At 39.8% G+C, this 18818-nt stretch overlaps 1 protein-coding gene across 1 annotated transcript in view; it reads left to right on the forward strand.

Annotated features, from left to right (window-relative positions):
• The first annotated feature begins 3930 nt into the window (after positions 1 to 3930).
• The window catches only part of LOC124161433, a 481813-nt gene continuing 466925 nt past the window's right edge, over positions 3931 to 18818 (forward strand). Inside the window, exon 1 of the mRNA XM_046537751.1 lies at positions 3931 to 4480. Coding sequence (XP_046393707.1) covers positions 4420 to 4480 — 61 coding nt within the window. The 5' untranslated portion in view covers positions 3931 to 4419. The remainder of the gene's footprint in view (positions 4481 to 18818) is intronic.

Genomic DNA, 18818 nt, shown 5'->3' on the forward strand with positions numbered 1-18818 from the left:
GCATTGGTAATCTTAGACAATGTAAAACTCCTGACTACTCGTATAGTATCTAGGTCCCTGTGACGTCACGTGGAGTGGCATCGCATGGGCGCCAATCTGGCCTTTTTTAAATGCGGTTAAAATTGACCATTGCCATTCGTTTAAACTGGGATTTTTAAAACAAAATAATTTGTATATTATGAATACATTAATGGCGGGAAACAAATCGCAATCAATGCCTTTCGTTTTCTTTGACGAAGGAAACTATCCTAATTTGACCAGTTTCGACGCTGTGCGACATCGTCGGGTGCAAATTATTGTCGGGTGCATGGTATTTGCACCTGATGAGGTCGCACTGAGACGAAACTGGTCGATACTAAAATCATTAATGTGAAATCTACAAAAATTTTTGGTTCGACAAGAGGTACACTATTTTGAAGGAATAGGCGAAGTTTAGAATTTTATTTTAGTGCGGGGAGGGTGACTGAAATCCTGCCTGTGGGGCTGTTAAATACCCCCAATGAAACGCGGGGTCGGGCCCTCGCGGCCCACCCATAGGAAATTTGTTTAAATTACCGTCTGAAAACAGTATTTAAGGACTATCGAAGACTAAAATTTGTTGGTATTGTGCAGGTTTTGGGCATTTTTTCGGACAAATTCCCATTAAAGTTATGGAGTCCAGGCTCCCCCTGTCCCCCCCATAACTCGACCCATGTGTGAGGGTAGGGATTTTCGATGGAAGGGAAGGCCATTTCAATGAATTTTGTTGCAAAAGCTATTTGAAACCGTTCCTTAAACGTGCAAATGCAGTGAAAAATGTTTTCTTAAGAATTTGAACTTTTAAGAAAACACCAAAAATTAGCGAAGGTGAGCATAATGAAAGACATAATACATTTTAGGAGGGAAAATAAAGTTTCCTTCCTAGTAGTTTTCGTAACCAAACTTCAATCACGCATTCTAGGTCGGGGAGGTAGGACACGTATATTTCTATATTTCTTATCCCACTCCTTGTAAAGGATATTCTACTTGAATGCATTATGGAATACACTCTGTGGATTTTTCCTTTAGAAAATCCGTTCATCAGATGGGACGTTTTCAGTTAAACCTTCGGTACCTACCTGTCGTTCAAAGTAAGCACCGAGTTTTTTTACAACCATTATTTCCTGTCACTTCTTAAACTGTGCAAATAAACGTTAGATGTCAGACACTTCCTCCAAAAATTATATCGTACCACGCAGTGGCGTAGCCAGGATTTTTAAATTTTGAAATCGAACGGCCTTGAAATCTCTGACTTACTCTTCCTGGTTGTATTGGAAAACACCCCAGAGCAAATGGGAGTCCTCCCACTGAAAATGTTGGGAGTTTTGATGCTGAAAACGTGAATTTTAGGACTGAACATCAGTTATTTTGTACGAGTATCTATTAAATTATTTATTCAGGCCATTTTTCACGTTTTCGGCGCTTCTTTCGACACTTTCAGGCCCATGGGACTTTTATGTCCAAAATGTTTGAAATTTTCTCAAAATAAAATGAGAAGATGCATGATTGTAAGAATTGTTTTTTTTAAGAATAGGCTATTTTTTTAAGAATAGGCTATTGTTTTAAATTCTTTCTGTGATATACTTCAGATATTGTAGTTTCCTTATTGTTAAGAACTTTCACTGGAAATGCTGCTTACAAAGTGGAAATCTGATAGCTTATAAAAATCAATGAGAAGGTTAATTATAATAAGACTTTTGGTTTATCCATTATGTGCACCTATCCTGTGGATTTAATACGAAAAACGCCGTATTTATGTTTTGATTTTCACAAAATTTGTGTTTTGATGTCATAGGACACATATGTCCCCATGAACCATAAGGGAGCGAGAATCGGTATTATCTCCCACACTGTATCTTAGAAACTCTTTGGTCTTTTTGACTCTCCGACGGGTATTCATCGTTACCTGAATAATGATGTATGTAAATTAATGTTTAATACATATGTGGTGCTAATCATTTGTTGTACATATGCTAGCTACTTCATGAGTTTCTCGACGTTCCTGGGCATCGCACCTCACAGCCGACATGATAGCTTCATAGCTTTCTGATTTACCTCTGGATGAGCTGCTGTGTACCGCTTTCTAGCTTCCTGATTACTTAAAGGGTACCTACTTACACATGAACCCTACAGGGCCGAGTGATTCGTCTACTCCCATCGTCAGGAGTAAATTTGAGCGAGAACGATTAACGGCTTCGACCAAGATTGAAAACATGATGGGTCTGATAGGCTAAGTCAGATAGGCTTTGTTTTATGTTGCATTTTCGAATGGAAATTTTGATCAATTAACTGCTTTCGGTTAAGGAGAATCGAAGGTGTTCTCGAATCTCGGGTGAAGCCTCATCCATCATGCCTTGAAACAAAAACGTCGAAGTGCGATGTGAGTTAATGAAAGAAACTGGTCCCCTAGCCCTGAATGTGTGGTATAACCCGCATATTGCTTCCTTTGGGGTGAGCTCTACCTTCGCCTATCGAAAAATAACCTTCAGGTTGAATCACTGAGGGAGCGTGGTAGCCTAGTGCAGGGGTCTTCAAACTATGGCCCGCGGGCCACATCCGGCCCGACGCATAATTTCATCCGGCCCGCCAAGCAAAACCCTATGTGTTTTCCCATCTATTCTGGAACTTGATGTCAAACTCTCTTCTTATCTTGACCTTGTTTAATACATTTTATAAGATTTCCTGGAGTTTAGGTAATAAACTCCAGGAAACTTGATTTTAATGAAATTTTGAAGTCAAAACGGCAGTATCATTCGTCATACTTATTTGGTTGCATGAAGCTGAAGGCAGGAACCTATTAATTTTTTCCGACTGATATTTATTCAATTTTTCCGTCCTTATACTCTAATATTTTAGGAAATTAAATTACTGGCACCGATTTGTTTTTTATTTAGTTTTTATTCCTTCGGCCCGCATAAATGTGGGAATTTGGTCCATTCCTCGAAAAGTTTGGAGACCCCTGTCTTAGTGGGTTGAGCGGTAGACTCGAGTGGTCTAGGGCTCAAAGCTCGGGTGAAACCTTCCGAATCCCCGAATAAATATATCTTCGAAATGCTTGTTGGCACCGGGATGGCGGGAGGGGGAAGGGGCTAGAGGAGGGATAGAAATGTGAACTTAAATTGTGGTATTCGCATGTCTATGGTAAAGTCCAGAATGTGATTTCACCATCACCGTTGGATTGGTTAAAAATCTGGAGATTGGTATGACGCAGCTCTCTTCTAAATTCTCCTGTCAGCTAAGCTTGTGCTTATTTTAAGCCAATATCTACTCATTTTTACCAGAACCTTCTTCAAATACTTTTCTGACTCTCTCATGACCGCTATTTCATCGGGAAATCGAAACGTGGTAATTTTTTATCCAAGGATAATCACTCCTGACGCCTTTTCCTGAGTGTTCCCTTTGATAGGTTCAAATTATAGTTTTTCGTGAATATACACAATTACTTTTACCACTTTTTTATATGAGAGCAATATATATGATAATAATTAGCGCCTGATGATGATGATTGTTCATTGAAACCAGGGTCGCGCTCTTATATAAAAAAAGTGGTATAAGTAATTGTGTATATCCAGGAAAAACTTATAATGGAATACCACAAGGTTAACAAAGAGTTAGTGAATTAGGTTCAAATTTGTTGTAACACACAAATACTTTACTTCATCTTTCGCCTTTATGTTGACACCGATCATGATGGGGATAGTTGGAAGACCTACACAATAAACTCACCGCCGTAAATTAGCTCAGATCGATTCCCCGTGGATTAGAACCGTGGTCTCATGAGCTGCCCTCTCAAACGTCCACTTTGAATTTGGAGCGTCTACTGTTGAGAGGGCGATCGCAGCGCCTCCCGCTTGGCACTAAGCTGCCGGCCCCCTCACGGCGGGTGATGCCTCAGTTGCTCTTGCGCTCACAATCAAAGTGGACGTGTGTGGTATCGGCGCCGCCTTCAGAGAACGGAAGGGTTGAGTCGCTCGCTCTGCTAGGGCTCATGTCTCTCGCGTTTGATGTTACGGGCGAAAGAGAGTGAAAAGATCCCCTGGTTCATGCATTTTATTCAGTTGACTTCTCGTCGAGATGGTAGCGGATAATTTGATTCCAACGAACATCCAGCATTGAGGAAACAATCATTGTTTTTTCTCTTTGCAAAACAATAGTACTGTGCGATAACAAGCGAGAATTTTTTTTTCTCTAAGGGAAGCGAATATTATTGTCATATTTTCTTCTCTATTTCCTCCCCTAACCCCTACGGATGGTATTTTTTTTCACAAAAATTGAACATAGGTCACAGTGATTACGGAGGTTTCGTTTGAAAAGTGATAGAACAAAAGCAGTGCCACTAAGGGTTATTTTTTTGATTCTGTGTTTTGCCATCCGGTGAAGACTAGTTGGACTTCCAGCACCATGACCAACTACAACCGCATCCGCGTGGTCGTCATGGGGAGCAGCAGAGTCGGCAAATCAGGTGAGTACCGATTTTCCTTTCACTTCTGCATGCATTGGGGTCTATTTCCCTAGCGCTATTCTTTTTCTAACCGGCAGGAGTTCGCTTATTTTTATGAAAGATTTTTTCGACTTTTTTTATTTCGGGATTTACTCTGTCATGGAGCGTTTTAAGAAACATCGAACTTCGCTTCGTTTTGCAACCGCTAAAAAACAATATTGAAACAAACAAATAAGCCAACAATGATTTGAAAAAATGCTGGTTATTATTTCAATATTACTTCAACTCTAAAATAGGACGAAGAAATGAAACCTGTGATATTCCACATCTTTTTAGTATGCCTGTCTCAGGTTCTGGCTAGTGGACTGTCATCAAAAAATAGTATTTTTTATTCTTAGTAATGACTATCAATGTAAGCCTAGGACTGTATTAAAAATAGTTTAACGTGTCTCGAGAAGTAATTTTCGTGGCCAATGCAAATGGATATCCACCCAATCAAGCCTGAACTTATATTTTAACTTTTTTTTGCAATCATCTGCGAATATTAGGTTTTTTGAGTGATAATTAATATTCGGAATTTGCCCATTCAGCGACTGATTTTACACATTCGAATTTCCATTTGTGGGTAGTCGAATGTTTTCTCGAATTCTGGTCTCAGAGAGGCAATGGATAGAATTTCATCCGTGCTATATTTTCCTGAGACGTCTTAAATTTAGCATGCATTGGGAAATTCAATGGAGAATAATAAGCAGTGTAAGGATTCATGCTTTAAGTAAACATCAAATCCGTTCCTCTGGCCTAATCTTCAGAGGGAATAACTGCGAAATGGGTTCTGTTTACAGTGAGCTTTGGATTCCCGCGATATGGGAAAATTTTATGAATACAGCTTTAGGTTGTGTGGCACTTTCCTTTGGTATTTAGTAGGGATGAGCCGATTCCACTTTCTTTCGATTCCAATTCCGATTCATCAAAATCGCTTCTCGATTCCGATTCAATCGATTCTAATTCATGCTAACTGGTGGGATGTTGATTTGTCAGTGGCACTGCTGTCATTAAATTTAAGAACTGAATGGATAAAATAACAGACAATTAATTTACCCAAATAGTATATTTATTAAAAATAGCGAATTAATGTTTTATTAATATATCCTCAACTTCAATAAAATAATAAAACCTTTACTGTTTCGTATATAAATTTTAAACTTAATATTGTATCGTGCACAATTGCTCAAATGGACGGCGGCCCTCATGCCACGAGTTTATAGTCTACTTTCAAACTATTTGTCTTCCTGGATTCGATGGAATCGGAATCGACTATAGGCGATCGATTCTCGATTCCGTGCCCGAGAATGGGTGGAATCGAAGATCGACATTTGGTATCGACTCATCCCTAGTATTTAGTCTAGCATTTTTAACCCGATGCGTTTATTTCTGTGCCAACCGGCGCGGAGGCGGCCTGCGGTCGTCCTGCCGCAGTGCCTTGACTCCTCGGCTGCACCGGCTGGAGGAGGCGCCGTTACGGCGGCAAGTTTTCGCTCGTGCGGGGAACAGATGATATTGGCAACGCGGTAGGCGGAGCCAGCATTTCTTTCGGGATGCTGCGAGACCGGCGGATCTTGCGGCTAGTGAGGTACTCAGTCGCACCCCACTCGCTTTCGCTGCCGTCAGTCTTAATGCACAAGCGTCGTCTTGTTTTATAGGTCGTATTAATGAGAAAGATTTTATCGCGAAATCTCTTACGGTTTCTCGAAGACTTACTTGTTGCAATTACCCAGTAATGAGAATATAAAATGAATGAGTGAAGGGCTTAGTCTGGGGTGAGCTCTACCCTCACCTATGCAAGCCAACCCTCGGCCTGAATCACGGAATGTGTGTGTAGGTTCGTATATTAATTCATGCAAAATTAAGTTTCGTTCTCAGCTCTAAAAAAGTACTCACGTGTTTTCTTGTGAATTTCGTCCAAGATAAGTTGGCTACCTTAGATACCGTACAGATTAAAATTCGATTTTGCAGTTGTGATTGATTGTAATCATGCGGTTTCTCGAAGACTTACTCCTTACAATTACCCCGTAATGAGAATGACAATGAATGAGTGAGTAAATTATGAAAGTACAATTGAGCGGAAATTTGCCGGCCCCGGTGGCGGTGGGGTAAAGTTCTCGTCAGCCAAACAAGAGGTCGCGGGTTCGAGTCCCGAATGGGTAGGTTGCCCCTATTCAGGTCGTGGTTCTTTGTACACTTGTAATTGTTAAATTTGTTGAACACTCCGATGTGGAATGCTCCATATGTGCCGTGCTCGGTGGTATGGGAATGAAAAAAGTTAAAATTCGGAGATAAAATAAATCCAATGGTAGTATCACTGCTGGTAGAGCCTTTGGCTATCTATTTAAGGGTATTCGAACACCCCTAATATAATCATTGGAGTCTCTAATGGTCCAGGGATAAGAAGCCCCACCCTACCCTGAACGTGTGAAATCTCTCGCCTGGATGAGCTCCACCCTGACCTATCCAAGCAAACTTGAGGTTGCATTTACTTAGTGAGTGAATTCAGGCAACAATCTTTATGTTCATAAAATGACATTGGTGATAATTTTTCCTGACCTTCTATCCATTCTGAACTAAACCAGGCACACTCCTAATTGTGTAGTAAATCTTCTCTTAAATTTTCCTTTCACTCCGATACAATGATTGGTTGTGAAATTAAACGTATTGCTTTTGATCGCGACCCAAAACCTTTGAGGAATAAGGTGAGGAGTAATTATGAATGAAATGCATTGGATCGGAAAGAATTGTCGTAGTTGTATTTCTCAGCCAATATGCCTATCATAGATTTTTTAGCGTTCAATGGTGCTGCAAACTGTGGAGAATCCGTGGCTGCTTGATAAACGATAATTTTGCAAACCTTTGGTAAAATACGGCTTACGAAAGCCTCACCGGTTTCCTTTGGTTGACGAAAGCCTCACTGAATGCGAGAGTTTCCGGTTTTAGATAATTTATTCATTTCATTAATCGAATTCATTCAAAGATTCTTAGCTGCGCAAAATCCAGGGATTGTTTTCAGTGGTATATGTTCTCAAGTTTTTATGTTTTGTCTCTCGTGGAAGAGTGAAATTCCGGGTTCACCAAGCAATGTGATTTAGACAACGTCATGCATCAGCGTCCTCAGTTAGGCTCATAGGAATCAAGTGACCAATGAATTTTATTTTGGCCCTGGGACTGTGAGAATTTGTTACGTCAATGGATTTTTATGCTGTTAAATGCATTCATTTCAGGGTTAAATGTACCATTATTAGTCAATGATTTAGAGATTTTATGCTTTAGAATACTTCGACATTGCCAGTTAAATCCCTTCACCCGAAAACGAAATGAATCAGGATCACTTTTCGAGGTTCTTGATGGTCATTTTTCCGTGTATTACCTGTTTAGTTCTGCAGTGGCAGGTAGAATTGATCACCAATTTTCTAATATTTTGGTGAACTATTTCTCAAATCAGCGATCGTATTTCGAATACAATCGAGGAATTAGTACTCTTTCACGTCTATTATAAGCACTTTTGCCAATACGTACTTGAGTTGTCTTCATGGTGTCACCTTAAAAAATAAGAGTAAGCATAACGGTATTGGCAGATTACCTGCCATGAGAGGTAGGAAAAACGTAACATTCCCATATTCTTACACCCATATTGCTCAATGCTAACTGTATCCCTTTCTGGAAATTTTCGGTCGCTAATGGCATTATGAAAAATGATAACCGTAGTTACAAGGGAACTTAAAAATTGGAAACTTTTAATTTTCTATGCTAATTTTTCATGAAGTTACAGCCATTTGAAAAAATAGCAAAAATGGTCACTATAGCTAACTAATGAATAAGAATGGGAAAGTCTTACTCAGTCATTGAAATGTTCTTTGCACAAGTTGCCATTACTATAAGTGTCGAAAATTAGCAAGTTAAAAATCATTCAAGGGATGATGTCTTAGCTTACATGCGTGCAAATCGATTTTATGGTGACTTCAAATGTGCTACGAACCTAGCTTCAGTGATTTTGTAACCTCTACCAGTTTTGAAGCTATAACCAAAGCTTGCAATTACTACGGTCGCGTTTTTATCCCAAATGTATGGAGGAGCTCTCGGCATGGGAATAACTCGCGCAGGAAAGAAGTTTCCTTCTCCTTGGTTTGAATGCATCGCGTGCAGAAGCGCTGAGCTTGCACCTGTGTATACTCTCTTAGTGGATCAAGAGATGGCGCGCGGAGGAAGTGCTCGAAAATTCCATCCATGATGCGCTTTGAAAACATTTTATCCTCCGTCTACACTGAAGTTAAATGACGTGTTATATTGAGTTCATTTGATAGAATTAAAATAATTAATATTTTTATAGGAAATACATAAATGTTTCTGGCTGAGATACTGCGGAGACAGAAAGCATGGATGGAACGAGAACATAGCAGAGCAGTGGCGCAGCGAGAGAATAGTACTAGATTTAATCAAATAAAAGACTCAGAAAGCCGTAAAACTCGCCATTTTGAACCATGATCCTTAAAAATTTTCTGGGGGAGGGCCCCCGCAACTCCTGCTTACCCTGGCGGGTACGCAATACCCCCACACCCCGAAGTATTAGTTGCGCCTAAAACCCCCCCTAGGCTTAATTCTTCGCTGCGCCCCTGTAGCAGAGAGTGGACGTTGAAAACAGTGTTAGACAGTATAATGTGGGGTGGACGAGAGAGAGAGGAAGGAAGAGAATTGGAATTTTTTAGATAGAATGAAAGAGAGTAGGCCCTATTGTGAATTATAGAAAGGAGGCTCCCAGAACGCTTATTGAGTACTCCATCGAAATCTACATAAATAGGTAGAATATTTTAAATATTATTTAAATAAATCCCTTGCCGCATCATTATTCGTCAGGTTGAATTTTTCTTGATTTCTCAGACATTCAGACTTCAAAAGGTATATGCATGCATTTTATTTCATTGAATATGGGTAAGAAAAGCTTTCAACCCGAGTTATTTAATATAGTCTAGGTTTCAGGCGAGATGGAGTGGAAACGTGACATAATGAAAATGAAAAAGCAGGAGCAATTTCCACAATTTTACATTTATTAATACGACCGGTTTCGCTTTTCAGCATCATCAGGTACAAACAGCGCACTTGATATTTTTGTACCTGATGATGCTGAAAAGCGAAACCGGTCGTATTAATAAATGTAAAATTGTGGAAATTGCTCCTGCTTTTTCATTTTCATTACGAGTTATTTAAATTGAAGAAACATTGGCTCCTTGATGAGAATAAGTTGTGAGAGGATTATGTACTAATTTTTGTGATGCGACTGGGTGTCGGGATGCTCGTTCGTTGATGGAGGAGTTAAGGAAAATTTTAATTAAGATGTGAGGCACAAGATGAGGAGTTGAAAGGCGCTTCGCGCTCCCTAGACCACGACGTATTTTTGCCTTTTTCGGAGACGCATAGCTAGTTTAAAACTTGCGTTATCACCTTGAAATTTTAAGGTCTACCATAATTGAAATTTGTGTCCCAAGTATAAAAAATGCCCTGGGCAAAATGTCTAATTTAAGATGCAAAAAAAATGTCAACGAAGTATAAAATATGTCGCCTGAAAATTGCAAGAAAATAGCGTAATACGTTATGGTCCGTTAACTCACATGTTGCTAAAATTATTTTCTCAGTGTATGTATAGAATAACACTTTCCATTCCATAATTTTAAACTTTCATTTGGTTCTTATGCACGTACTTTGTACGTGTTTAGAGGAGTTGTAGGAGCCTTGACACTGACCAGAGGGCCCCGAAATCGTATCCCGATTGAAGCCTTTGTACACCTCAAATCAAATCCTCAAAGTGCGAGGTGGTCCGAGGAAAGGAACTGGATACCCGACCCTGAATGCATGATATTCACACCCCCGTAGCTTACAATGGGGTGATTTCTATCCGCACCTATATAAGCCATCCATCCGTCTGAATCACTGAGCGAGTGAGTAAGTAGGTACATATTTGAATTCACGCAATATTACGTTTCGTTCTCAGCTCTAAAAAATCAAGTGTATTCCAGTGAATTTTGTCGTGTTCCAGATCGCGTGTTCTTTTTGCCAAGATTTGTTGGATACCCTAGCTACTGTACCAAGAAAAATTCGATTTGGCATTTGTAATTACTTGCAATCAGGTCAGAGAAAAACGTCTCCATAGGGTAAGTAGTTCCAATCGTTTCCTTGCGAGTCAAGGGATGCAGGAAACCGCAGTGGGAAAAACGAGGGAAGGGCATTTCTTTCCGGTGCATTCTCTTTCCCTCCTGGCCAATCAGAAGGGACCTTTCACCGCCGAGAGAAATAGATAGGAAACCCGACTCCAACGCGTTCAGCTAGCGGCCTTTTGTCTTGTCCCTGATACCTGTCATGCTTGCGTCAGCAGCTTCCCGAGTTTCCGTGAAATGGTTTCCAGAAAACAGCAGGGGTTCGCATTTTCGTGGGAAAAGGTGTCTGACTATCCAATCCTCTTGAAGCTATTAGATCCCTCTACGAAACCCGGGATCATTAAAAAGTTTAGAAAGGGTAGCATGAGGTCCATCAGCATTGAATGATTAAGTGAAAGCCCTTAGCTATCTAGTTACCCTAAGCCAAGGCCAAGGGATTCGATCTACTCGTGCTTGGCTAATAACGGGGTGTTAAAGGCAATTTATGAAAGATAGAAACCTGACTTGGTCGTATAAAAATTGAGATCTCTTTATCATAATAGCTATTTATTTACAATGGCTCTTGAAGATAAAAAGTTAGTCTATTGTTTTGGCTTCTTCAAAGTGGGTGAGGATAAATTGCGAAACAGATAAATACATGTTCGCTTATTCCATGTTGTGAGCAAGTTTATTTCTGTAGATGTTTACTCATCACCTTTTGGTAGCTTATTCTGTGTAATGGACTCAACAATTTCAGGGTTTACTCAGCATGTGATTGGTCAAAAATGGGAAATACAAATGGTTTTTACATTTGCCAACATCTGTAGCTCTTCATATGCATACTTGGACGTTAAGATTTAAGTGAAAATTTGTTTAATTTTTATGAAAACGCCTCCGAGAACAAGATTTGCGCCAATAGATAGGTATTTATGTAATCAAGCATTTCAAAATTTGGCGCAAGGAATTACAACCGCAAATTCGGAGCGAATATTAAAAATGGACTATTCTATCGTAATTATCGTAGAGTGAGTTGCTTTCGTTATTTTATCGCAATGTCACCAATGCTCGTAATCAAACTATTTACTCTCATCTACATCTACAAATTACCCTGCGAGCCACCTCTAGGGTGTTTGGCAGGGGGTGATCAATCACCAGCATGCAGCATGCATTTGGACTCCCACATGCACACCACACCGTCCAAGAAACGTCCCGTATAATAACAAACTATACTACTATATGCTGTTAGAAATAGAATATAGAATAGAACTTCAGAAACATGCAGTAAGTTTTACATAGGTTAGTAGGCTACACTACAAGTCATGCAATCTATTTACGCGTTCTATTGCTGCCGTTATAATCTCTTATTGATCGTGGAAAAAATGACATTCGGAATCTGTCTGTTCTGCAATCTATCTCTCTTATTTTATTTATATGATCTGATCTTCCGTAGTACGTTGGCGTCCGCAAGATATGGTTAACTTCGTCAGAAAAGACACTGCTCTTGAATTTATCTAAAAGGTTTAGTCTATTTTTCAATCTACGGTCCGACAGAGATTCCCATCCGAGTTTATGTAAGAGGTCAGTTACACCAACAAGACTATCGTAACGACCTTTCACATACCTGGCAGCTCTTCTTTGCACGCGTTCTAACTCTGTTATTAAGCCTTTTTCATGAGGGTCCCAAACACTGGCAGCGTATTCCAAATGTGGTCTAACGAGGGAAAAGTAGCTAATTTCTCTCACTTTGTCGTCGCACTTTCCTAATATTCTTTTAACAAAACCCATTTTACGATTAGCTTGACCGGTTATTTCTCGAATATGTTTATTCCACGATAGATCATTATTGAGTCTAACCCCTAGATATTTCACAGATTCAACTGCCTTTAACTGCGTGCCCCGAATGACATAGTTACGCTGTAGGGAGTTATTCTTCTTCCAGAAATTCATTACGACGCATTTTTCCAAATTTAATTCTAACTGCCAAGCATCGCACCAAGCTTGGATAGCAGCAAGGTCATTCGTTAGTTCATCTATATCTTTGCTGGAACGAATTTCTCTGTAAACTACAGCGTTGTCTGCAAATAATCGTAACTTACTCTGCACTACTTCGCCAATGTCGTTTATATAAAGAAGGAATAGGAGTGGGCCAATGACACTACCCTGAGGAACGCCAGAAGTCACTCTAACCTCATTGGAGACTGCACCGTCTAATACTACTCTTTGGACGCGGTCGCTCAAAAATTCTCTAATCCAGGAAATGACATCTTCGTCTAGACCATAAGATTTCAGTTTTCTGTTGTAGGAGATAAATACTCAGAATTTTTGTCATTGAAAGGTGACGACGATAATGAGTCGTAATGGGAGTTATAAGACAGAAGAAATGGAATTTGCATTTCCAAAATTTGGAGGAAACATTTATGTTCCTACCCGAGTTTCAATGACAGCAGAAGTGAAGATGATGCAGTTTCTTAGATGTCTGGGTCTTTTTTGGCCGTAAAATTCCATTTTTAATGCCACAATTTCGCAGTTTCATAGATGCTCCGATATTTTTATTAAAACATAGTTTTCTATGTTACTTTTCCCGCATATTAATTGCGTGATGAATCGTTTCACCCAACAGTGAAACTGTCTCCAAATCTTTAGTTTTTTCCCGTCATTTGATGGCTGTTATTCTGCCGATTTTCGTGGAATCTATGGAGGCGATTCTTTCGCGTTAGTATGAATATGCTCGGATGAACACCACCACTTCATGGTCATATTGGAGCGTGAAATCTTTGTTTTTTTTTTCTGGAAACCTTTTTATGAGCGTGCACGCCTTTCAAGCATCGAATAACAGAAATTACGAGGATAGTCACGCGGGCAACGGAACGACTATGGAAGGCGAGAATTTGACTCTCACTTGAGCCGAGATACATCTTTCTCGAACCGAAGACGAGGCGCTCGCTCCTCTGGGATGTTTGGACAATGGAACGTGAAAGGGATTTTCCCGCCGCAGGTATCCCTGACGAAGACATAAAATGATCCTATCCTAGAATTTCACAGATAAACGATAGCCCTGCCAGCCCTAGACCGTTCACCTTTTTGAGAGAGGCGCATCATCTAAGCCGCTATCTCAGAGTCGTATCTTTTTGCACCCCATGCGATCGTCTTCTCAATAATACTGCGCTTTTATAATCTACCGCTAGATGGTTTCACCTGGCACCTTCTTCTCCGGGCCATGAAAATAGAGATAGGACGATCGTGGAGCCATTAGACTGTGAGGCCAAGCCTTCCTTTGTGCGCCCTGCTAAACAGTATCTGTTGACTGATACATACACTGCGCTGCTTTGCTGAATGAAGCGTTGCCACTTCTGTAAATATTAAATCAAATTCCATAGTTAGCCCATATGAGAACAAAGCAATAATAATTATAACAAAAGTTGAAAAGTTGGAGTGTTTAAAATGAAAGTATGAAAGGAATCTTGAGCATATGTGACCAAGATATGATTTACCTTAGGTTTTGAGCTGTTTGAGACAAAGAAAACTTACATTAACGATGAAAGAAAGTCTGCAACCTTTGATGATTGATTCTCCAATTTGGATTGGTCTCTTTTGAGTGAACTAATACGTCAATATATAAATTTATTACGTTTAAGGATTACATTTATTGATTTTTCCAATTTAGTGACGGGTTCGTAGACCGCTAATAGAATTCAGTTGCAAATTTACAGAAATGAATAATAAGGACGTTTAATTCCATGAGTGTTAAAACTATCCTTATAATACAAAATATGAAGCTAACGAGAATTATAGACTTTTAAAAATGGTTATTTTGAAAATATTCATAATTTAAAAAACCCAGCGGTCTCTCAGACCGCACGTCACTGGTTAAGGGACATTGTGAGAGGAGTTAGTCAGTGCACTATGGATAATCATTCATCAATTTAGTGCACTGCAACTACCGGTGAGAAATAAATTAAAACAGTCGTATTTCCAAACTTTGCGACGAATTCTCTAATTATATGGATTAAAATGAATATTTGAAAACTCAACTTAGTCGAATGTACCCATTTGCATGTCAAAAAATTAACTACTAAAGTTTGGAATATACTTAAAGTTAAATTTGTTGCGAGGTCCAATTACATTGTGAATGGGCTAGACCTCGCAGCATGTTTGCGGTAATGTTTAGTCTTTCTCCTCATAGCAGCGCGTAGTCAATTGTGCAGCTGACGATGAAGTAAAATGCAGAATATCTATGATCACATTTGTGGTGCTTTTGACTTTCCTATAATCTTCCATCTACACTAAATTCCTCGTACCTTGGAGATTTATTTTTTTTCCATCTTGTTTTGAGGTAAGGGGATGCTGTTAACATAGGAACACTTTTTCGGCCGAAGTGGGCAGGAAATTGACAATTTTATGTGGTCCTTTTTGGATGGTAGTTTTACGTATGGAATAGGTGAGAAAAAATTGAGTCGAAAATTGCCATGGTGAACACTCTAAAATTCCCATTTCATCGGTGGTAAACTTGGAAAATTCGGAAGATGGTCGTCGTTTTTCTTCGAGAGTCCAGTAAAAGTCAAAAGGTGGGCGCGAGACAACGATATACGACCGCTTCGGTTGTTGGTGATTTTTTCTGAAAATTTTACCGAGAGCTTCGGAACCTTTGGTGCGTGTGTGTATGAATGTGGTTTTTTTCTAACCTATCTAGCTTGCAAGTGGTGCCCGGAGCAAGGTCTTCATTAGTCTCAGTCAGCGGCTGCAGCTGCATCCATCTAGCTCCATAATTTTCCACTTTCAAAAGGGGAAACAGTGAAGATGATTTCTGTGCGAACTATCCAGACCTGACTCTCTGAAATGCTATTAATGGCTTCATGGTAGTTACATAATGAACACGTGTCCAATTTCCGGAAAGGCGACTTACAGCGCTTCGGTTGGAAAATCAGATTGTTCATTTCACTTTATTGGATATTTATCTTCGCATTTGTTTTTTGAAAAATCTCGCTCCATTTAATGTCTCCATCGGATATCCTCTTTAATGCCATCGTATTTCTTCGTTTTCACACCTTTCTTGCCTGGTAGCCATTAATCTCATTCTTTTCTCGCCGTTACTAATCTTTGACGAGGTGTTGCGACTGAAATTGTTCACGATCGAGTTTTCCTTTCATCGATTTTAGTTCGGGATCTAAGTCTCGAACAATTTCTAAAATGCGTGGTTACACGAATAAGTTTATGCATAAATGCACGAACGCTAGAATAAACGCGAAAATATACTCTATAACCTCCCAACTTGTATTAATGCATTAAATTAAAGTAAAACCAGCTCTATTTTTTCATGTAATCCTGTGTACTCCACTTTAGTCCACCACAATCGTTCATGCATTCACATATTAACTTCTGCATGTTAACATGTCGTGTAACTCGGCCTATACAAAGGAATCCCTGTTGTTTTAATTCATCTCCATTCTCAGTTTCCTTATTGATACGTATCTCCATAATTCCTCATTAGCTTGTCATTGTTGATATTCGTTTTTTATGATTATATTGACCAATTGCTTTTAACGTTTTTTCGGCTGCGTCGTTCCTAAATTCTTTTTTCTCCATAAATAAATTTGTGACAGAACTATTTCATTTGTAGAGAAATCAAATATTTACATTGCATATTCCCTCCATTGTTCTCAATCTTTTCGGTTTGATATCATTCGTGTTTTCTGAAAATGCTTCATCGATAGTATTGCCTCTTTAATTTAGGAGACAGTGCATTGAGTCTTGGGCCTTTTGGGGTACAATTCAGCTTATTCTCGTTCGCAGAAAAAGAATTAGAAAGCGTTTTGCCATTTTAGACTGGCAGTCGGGGAGCAAGGTCATGTGAGGGAGTATGATACCCATTACCTAGAAAATTAAAGAGGGGGTGAAAGGTGATCTGGCGCCAGCAAACGACGTATTCATGAGAAATATGTCTGATTATAAAACCTTTCTTCGGGAAAATGACTCAGATTGGACTTCACATGGAGATTTATAGCTGGGTGTTCAGGTTAATTACGAATCCGATGGTCAGAATAGGCAGCTTTTGTCAATGCTGGTAGAAGCAATCAATTTCCAAGGGACAAATGACAAGGGTTCGATATTAAATGTGGATTTTGGGAAGTGATTAAATACATCACGATTATCGCTTGTTATTCCATGATATTAGTTTCTTGTGAATTGTTTGGTTCTCGAAACAATTTTGAGGCCCGAAAAACTTTAAGCATTCATTATTTTGATACATTGAGCAATGTTGGTCCAAACGCTATTGTATATGATTAAATGCTACACATTCATTGCTTATTCGTAGAAGTTTCTCATTTAAATACAGGTATATGCGTCCCACGTAGCTCTGCATAGGTCCGCATCTGAAAATGTTACCAGCAGGCCCCGAAAGCTTGTTCGTGGTCTGAATGAAATGCTAATAATATTTATAATTTTTACAAGAGTCATCAAAGAAATATTTATTTATGCTATTACAAAGAAGTGTGATAATAGGGTAGTTTCCTTCATCAAAGAAAACGAAAGGCATTGATTGCGATTCGTTACCCACCATTAGTGTATTCATAATACACAAATTATTTGGTTTTTGAAATACCGGTTTAGACGAATGGCAAGGGTCAATTTTAACCTCATTTGAAAAAGACCAGATTGGCGCCCATGCGATTCCACTCCACGTGACGTCACAGGGACCTAGTTTCTACACGAGAGGATATGAGTTATACATCGTCTGAGGTTACCAATGCATCCATGAGGCACAGAGCTCAGGGAAACATGTCTTAATAATCACCTATAAAAAATGGCTAAGGTCGGAACGTTTTCTTCGTTTGATAAGGTATTAATAAACCTTTTTTAAGCCAAGCGCTACCAGCCAGCAAGGTACTCAGCTACCCGCTAGCATCCTGCGTCCTATCAGCGCTCAGAGCCTCGATCAAGGTCACCTCACAAGGCGGGAGGGGGAACCATAAATGCGTCGCACGGACTTTTTCCCATCATTCATACTTACGCGTAGCGTTTTCGCGCGCTTGAAATTTTTCACTCTTCATTTAATCGCGAAAAATACATATCGTCATTTAAAAATCTAAAAGCGTGAAAAACGTACTCCAGGAGTAATAATCTTTCGATTTATCCTAAATCCGAATTTTGTTTCCGCCAACGGGCTTGGGTTAAACTACCATTTTCGTAGCTAGTCATGAAATTTCGCCTCATTCCTGACAGAATAGACTCATTTAGATAACTGAACTGAATCTTTCTACGCAATTTAATTATATGAATTTTTGAATGCCCAAAAATCGGAATATACGTAACACAGTCGAGTCATATCACCCGCCACCAGTATCACTGTTATCCATGAGATTATTTTTATACTTGTTTCTATCAAATATACATATTTATTATTTATTTTATTTTGTGCGGCCCAGTGTAAAGGCCTTAGTGCTATTTTTGATGTTAAATAAATAAATAAATAAAATGAGTATGCTCAGAGCATTGGCCCAACACGGTCGATTCAGGTGGGTTTACTCCATCGGAGAGCGCTGGTCGGAGAAGGGCTGGCTTGCGGACATGTGGGGAGGTACCGTATATATTTTTTCTCCCACCCAACTCCTCCCAGCTCGTCCCAAGGAGAGCCGAAATGAGTCTTTTTTGATTTTCACGGCCACCGATTCTTTAGGTCACGGCCAGGGCAGTGCGTCAAAAGACCTCACTTCGTAGCCGCGTCGCCCACCCAGGGGATACGGCTTTACCGCATCGACTTGCCATTATTATTTTTTCTCCTATCCTTGCGTCGAACGGATGGGGCTGTAAAAATCGGGAGCATTCGGCTCAGGTGCGAAGTATACGCTGCGTGCAGTTTATCGCTTCGTGTATTTCGGTTGTCTTTTTTTTCCTCTCTTTTTTTCCCCGTTCCGTTTATTGGCCCGGACGGGTTTGGCCAAAGGGAAATGGATGCTTTACGACTGCACCCTGACGCATGCAGTCCCACCGTCTTTTGACCGTCGCCCGTTCTTGCACTTACGTCCCCGTTCAGTGTTAACGCTCGGATTCGTCTTCGCTTGCGTGAAATGGGTCTGTTAGTAGCCTAGCCTTGCGTGGGGGTCAGTGACGCAGCGAGGGGGGTTTAGGGGATAAAACCCCCCCCAGAGCCCAGAAATTTAAAATTTTTTTATGCGTTTTACTTA

The sequence above is a fragment of the Ischnura elegans genome, chromosome 6, assembly GCF_921293095.1.
Source record: "Ischnura elegans chromosome 6, ioIscEleg1.1, whole genome shotgun sequence".
Classification (NCBI taxonomy): Eukaryota; Metazoa; Arthropoda; class Insecta; order Odonata; family Coenagrionidae; genus Ischnura; species Ischnura elegans.